Source organism: Alexandromys fortis, unplaced genomic scaffold (genome assembly GCF_014885135.2).
Source record: "Alexandromys fortis isolate MF-2015 unplaced genomic scaffold, M_Fortis_MF-2015_v1.1 scaffold_620, whole genome shotgun sequence".
NCBI classification, from domain to species: domain Eukaryota; kingdom Metazoa; phylum Chordata; class Mammalia; order Rodentia; family Cricetidae; genus Alexandromys; species Alexandromys fortis.
Genome location: NW_026068519.1, coordinates 31,220 through 37,732, shown reverse-complemented (window position 1 = coordinate 37,732; position 6,513 = coordinate 31,220). Strand labels below are relative to the sequence as shown.

Below are 6,513 nucleotides of genomic sequence, written 5' to 3'. Positions count from 1 at the left end.
TTTTTCATTTCCTCTTTATAGGTTTCCATCATTTTCATAATTTTATGTTTAACGTAATTTTCTTCAACTTCTTCTGGGTTAGGATGGTCAAGTCTTCCTTTTGTGTGGCCACTGAGTTCTGGTATTACTATGTTGCTTTTGAGGTTGTTGGAAGAATTCTTCCATTGGTACCTACCCTTCTCTTTCTTTAAATGAGGCCAGCAGTTTTTTTCTGTCTTGGTCCAATCCTTGCTGTGGCTGTCTGAGTGTTTGGGAGTTTTTCTTGGTCTGCTCTGTACTATCAATGTCTGTCTCAGTAAGCCTCTGAGGTCTCTATAAGCCTGCTCTCTTGGTCTTCTCTCTTGGTTTGCTCTCTTGGTGCTCTTTCTCAATCTACTCAGTGTTGTAATAAGGTCTTGGTCCCTCTTAGGTCCCCTCTGTATTGGGGCTGTGTTTCAGAGTTCCATGGAGGTTGTAGGAGGATAGGCAGTTTTGGGGGTGGGGTGTAGTTAGTTCTTTAGATGGTGGATGGATGGGTTTGGGTTTGGTGGGCATCCTAACCACAGGAAACTTCCAGCTGGCTGGCTAGAAAAGCCAAGGAATTTGGGGGAGGGGGCCACAGTTTTGTTCACTGGGGAGGTTTTAGAGAGTGGTGTGTTCTGCTGTGTGGTGTAGCTGTTCACTCACCTTTTAAGTCCTCTCAGTACTGAAGTAATCTGTGTTTCAGAGTTCCACCAAGGTTGCAGGAGGATAGGCAGGTTTGGCGGTGGGTGTGTCTATTAGTTTAGATGGTGGCTGGCTGGGTTTGGGTTTGGGGTCATCCTAGCTACAGGAAACTCCCTGCTGACTGGCTAGAAAAGCCAAGGGAGTTGTGGGAGGTTCCCGGAGCTTTGTCCCACTGGTAAGGTCCTAGAGAGTGGTGTGTCCTGGTATGTGGCTGTTCACTAACCTCTTAATTTCACTCATTATTGGAGCAAGCTGTGTTTCAGTGTTCCCTTAAATTGGCATTTTCAAAAGCCAGAGATTCAATAAGAACTCATCAACTTCTGGGTTTGTTACTCCTACTTGTACAGCCTTAGTTAATCTTTATGAAAAGTCTCCAAAGTGTTCCCTTTGGTCTGTTTAAGGCTTCTATGTGGCATAGGTACAAGATTTGTTCATTGTAAAGAGCTTTTTCCCTTGCCAAAAATTTGATCTTGGGAAGCCTTAAGTCTTTTTGTTTTTTTTTTCTTGTTGTTCTAAAATTATTGCCTCTTCTCACCAATAATATTTCCACAGTATTTGTGGCCTATTTTCCAGAACTGCTGAAACCAATTGAAGCCAATCATGTAGGGTAGCCTTATTGCTGGAAGCCCATGTATTTACTAAATGGAGAATGAAAGCCATAAGATACCACTGCCTGCTTATTTTCTTTTTCATCGTTCATAACTATAAGTATCCATCTACATTCTTTGGATCATTTTGGCCATTTAGAACATGATGCTTTTTCACAGGTGATTAGAGGGTAGGAAGCTAAAACCCTGGATAAGTCATCTCTGACTCTGAGGTGTACTGGCTATGTTAAACCCTGTTCTTTTATCTTTTCTCCCCGCCTATCAGTTCTCATAATTTCCATAAATCACATTGAGAACTGGGACCTGCAGGATGACTTCAGGGTTGCCAGCCAAGTCAGTGATGTGAAGGTATAAGGACACCCCCTTTTCCATGACCTCAGCTTTTCAGCCAGCCAGAGACACTTCTAGTGTGGCATTTGCACCAAATTTTGCTTTTATTCTCAGTGCCATTCATCTCAATTATCAGTTTGTCTATCTTCTCTTGTTTTGCAACATTCAGCTTCTTGCTAGCCAGAGCAGGTGTTGAAATAAGAGTGGCAGGGCTGCGTCCCCAGCACCCCAGCCGCCTGGCTAGCTTATGCCCGAAATAACAACACACAAACTGTATTCATTTAAACATTGCTTAGCTCATTTCTATCTAGCCTCTTCTAGGCTAATTCTCACACCTGGACTAGCCCATTTCTTATAATTGTTTGTAGCACCCCAAGGTGCGCTTACTGGGAAGACTCTAGCCTACGTCCATCCTGGGTCGGAGCTGCCTGGGAGAGCAGAGCTTGGCGTCTCTGCTCCAAAGAGCAGAGCTGTCAAGTCTACCTGGGAGAGCTGAGCATGGCGTCTCTGCTCCAAAGATATCATTATGTTTTTCTGCTGTGTAGTACTCCATTGTGTAAATGTACCACATTTTCCTTATCCATTCTTTGGTCAAGGTTAGGTTGTTTCCAGCTTCTGGCTATGACAAACAATGCTACTTTGAACTACTATTTGAACATAGTTGAACACATGTCTTTGTGGTATGATTGAGTATCCTTTGGGTATATAAGCAAACGTGGTATTGCTAAGTCTTGAGGAAGGTTGTTTCCTAATTTTCTAAGAAATCACCATACTGATATCCAAAGGGGCTGTACCAGCTTGCACATCCACCAGCAATGTGGGAGTGTTCCCTTTATCCCACAACCTCTCCAGCATAAGTTGTCATCAGTGTTTCTGATCTTGGCCATTCTTACAGGTGTAAGATGGAATCTCAGAGTTGTTTTGACTTGCATTTTTCTAATGGCTAAGTGATACTTTCTAAATGCCAGAAAATGTTCAAAAGTAATGATTTCTAATCCAGCTTTAAGTAAGTATAACCCAGTATTTCCCATGAGCAAATTCTAAATAAATTGGCTTATAAAGTACAAGATACTGTGATATTGTGATATCCATGGGAAGATATGTTAACTCTTTCAGAGAGCAACTAGTCTACATAATTTGAATGATCTGTAATAACATTATCTCTATAACATTCCTAGGAGAGATGTAAGTGGTATCTCATTTAGTTGTTAGGGTATTGCTCATGTTTTTGGCATCACTAATATTTTCTGAATTTTAAACCTTTTATATTTTAAGTAATTCTTTGTGCTCTGACCAAAAAGTCAATCTGAAATTTCTTTTGTTGCTAAATTGAGAACACTGTCATCTATGCACAGACCTGATTCACATGCTCTCTGAGGAGAAGGGGACTTAAACTAAGGGTCTGGGTCATGCCTGCACTTGCAAAAATAAGTGACATTGCATTGAGTCGACTTAGGAAAATCATACCTTTATATCAGATATTTTCCTGATAATGTGTGTAGATGATTCCACAAAATTAGCTTTGCAGCATAAACTTTCAGCTCTATTTATTTAGTTTTACATCGCTGGACATCTTAGCAGTGTGAAAGGGATGATAAGTAAGTGATAATGTGGATTTAACTAAGACTTATTTACAAAATTTGAAAGTTACTAAGAGAAATAAGAAATGCATAATATCAATTGGTTTTAAAAATCTAAATAAGTTTTGAACAAAGACTTAAATCCCTAAACAAAAAAATTGAGATTTTTTTTTGTAAGTTGAAGAAAAAAAGGAAACTTACAGAAGACATTGTTACCTACAAGTATTTTTCTGGGTAGGTATCATTAATTTTTATTTAGAGACTAGGACTTCACACTGTCAGATATATTCTAAGTAAAATAAATTTGCCTCATGTTATTGCAACGAAAGGAAGTATGTTTAAGTTCTCCAGGTTTTCATTTTATTTGATTAACTATTTTCCCATAATGAGGCTTCTAAAAATATCCATTTTATTTTAAAGGTACTTGCTTTATTTTACTGTGACTACAAGCCAGCTGTTTACGATAATTCTGACCTCACATCTTTTAGATGATTGTTTTCAATATGGCTTTCACAAGAGGTAATTTAAGAGCTAATAGAAAACATTATTTAGAGTATGGCATTTGTCACACTTGAGTAATTATTCATGAAGTTACAGTAGGCTTGAGAAAATAATCAATATTTGTACTTACTTGACTCAAATTGTAAATAAGATCTATATGTATGCTGGGACCATTGGTTACAACATTTTTGTTTTCCTCTAAAAGATGTTCTAGAAATAAAAACATGTGAAACTCAACATCTGTGCCCGAATTCCAATTCATTCAACTCTCAGAGGATCCAGACCTACAGCCTGTTCTCTTTGGCCTCTTCTTGTCCATGGACCTCTTGGCCCTGTTTGGAAACCTGCTCATCATCCTGACAGTAAGCTCTGACTCCCATCTCCACACACCCATGTACTTCTTCCTCTCCAACCTGTCCATAGTTGATATTGGTTTCATCTCCACCACTGTTCCAAGGGTGATTATGGACATCCAAACTCACTGCCGAGTCATCTCCTATGTGGGCTGCCTGACACAGATGTCACTGTTTATAATTTTTGCATCTATGGATGATATACTTCTGGCTGTGATGGCATATGACCGGTTTGTGGCCATTTGTCACCCTCTGTATTACCAGGTTATCATGAATCCCAGTCGCTGTGGTGTCTTACTTCTAGGGTCTTTTCTTCTTAGCCTTGCAGAATTACTCATGTACTATGCAGCAATATTAAATTTTTCCAACTGTGAAGAGTTTATTGAAATTTCCAACTTCTTCTGTGACCCTTCTGAAGGACTTAAACTTGCCCACTTTGATCCTGTCACTAATACCATATTCAGATTCAGTATAGCCACTCTCTTTGGGCTGCTTCCTATGTCAGGAATCATTTTCTCTTACTTTAAAATAGTTTCCTCCATCACAAGGTCACCATCATCAAGTGGGAAGCACAGAACCTTCTCCACCTGTGGGTTTCATTTGTCCATTGTTTGCTTGTTTTATGGAACAGGAATAGGAGTGTACTTCAATTCCTTTCTGTCACATTCTCCATTAAATAATGCAGTGGCCTCAGTGATGTACACTGTGGTCACACCTATGTTGAATCCCTTCCTATACAGCCTGAGGAACAAGGACATTAAAACTTCTTTAAGGAAGATTCTTAACAGAACATTGTAATAATTGACATTATTTGTTAATTTACATTAACTTATGTATATATGCATTAATGAATATGCATTTACACACCTATATATTAATTGTTCTTATAAACTTCAGTTAATGTCACATATTCTTTTCCTAACTGATACTTTATAATATTGCATGAGAAAGTGGTGGTCATTGAAGGTGAAAATATGGTGTATGGGTAGTGAGTTGTTTTGAAGATAAAAGTCCGCATAGTTAGTGGTATCTTTAGGAGGTTTAGCCCTGTTGGACAAAGTGTGTCACTGAGGAGGCTGCCTTAGAGGTCTCTCTTGGTCATCCAATAAACTTCCTTTTGATGACAAGGTATAGCCCTCTCAGTTCCAGCACCACATCTGCCTGCATAACATCATACTCCTTGTCTTGATGATAATAGAATGAACCTCTGAAACTGTAACCAGTCACTTTAATTAAAGATTTTCTGTATAAGAGTTGTTGTAGTCATAGACTCACTTCATAGCAATAGAAAACACTAACCAAAACAGAAATTGGTACCAGGCACTGGGATATTGTTGTGATATACCAGACCATGTGTTTGGAGGAATTTGGACTTTGGTATTTTGGGGTATGAAGGTAGTGTGTTGCAAAGAGAGGGGGCCCTTTGTCCCGGCTGCTGGGCTATCTCACACCTGAAATAATCACACAGAAACTGTATTCATTAAAACACTGCTTGGACCATTAGCTTATTGGTTAATTCTTAAATCTTAATTTAACCCATTTCTATTAATCTGTGTATCACCATGTGACTGTGGCTTACTGGCAGGATTATAACCAGCATTTGTCTCAGGCAGAAGACACATGGTGTCTCTTACTCTGCCCTTCTTCCAAGCATTCAGTTCTGTCTTCTCCACCTACCTTAGTTCTGCCCTACCAGGCCCAAAGCTGTTCTTTATTCATTAACCAGTGAAAGCAAGACATGAACAGAAGAACCTCCTACACCATTTCCTTTTTTTCTGTTTAAACAAAAAGAAAGACTTTAACTTTAACACAGTAATATTACATATAACAAAACAGGTATCAAATTAAAGTTACAGTTATAATACATATATTTACTTTATCTTTTATCACAACTAAGGAGAACTATATATAACTATAACTATAAATTCTTCAACTCCATCAAAGACTCCAGAAGGATATAATATTACCTAAGTAAACAGAAAGTGCATTGTAAGCAACTTTCAAAGCTCTAGAAATTACAAAGACATCTTGCTGCCTGACAGTTACCCAATGTTCTTCTATACCATTGGGGCATCCATCTTCGACCTTCAGGCCCATAGTATCCAGCAGACTTTTCCATGAAGCAGGAAATTTGAAAGACAGTTCTGCCTATATTGGCAGTTTTCAGTTACTTCCTTCCATGTCCTGAAGAATGTCTCACAGACTCTTTCATGAAGCAGGAACCCCGAAGGACCATCTTACCTTTTGGCAAGTTTAGCAGTCATCTCTCTGTGGTTTCTTCATGTCCAGTTTATGTAACAGTCCAGGCAAGAGCATTTTCATTCTTTTTGTTTCTTTTCTCTCTCTTTATATATATATATTTATATTGAAAAAATTTGCGCCTCCTCCCCACCTCCCATTTCCCTTCCCCTTTCTTACTCCACTCCCTGTCCCCCC

The 6,513-nt window shown here is 38.9% G+C and overlaps 1 protein-coding gene across 1 annotated transcript; it reads left to right on the top strand.

Moving 5' to 3' along the window:
* Positions 1 to 3,960: 3,960 nt before the first annotated feature.
* Positions 3,961 to 6,479, top strand: LOC126495827 (olfactory receptor 7E24-like; the record flags this gene model as incomplete). Its single annotated transcript, XM_050133406.1, has 1 exon — positions 3,961 to 6,479. A coding segment is annotated over one exon (915 nt), but the record flags the coding sequence as incomplete, so codon positions are not given.
* Between the last annotated feature and the right edge of the window lie 34 nt (positions 6,480 to 6,513).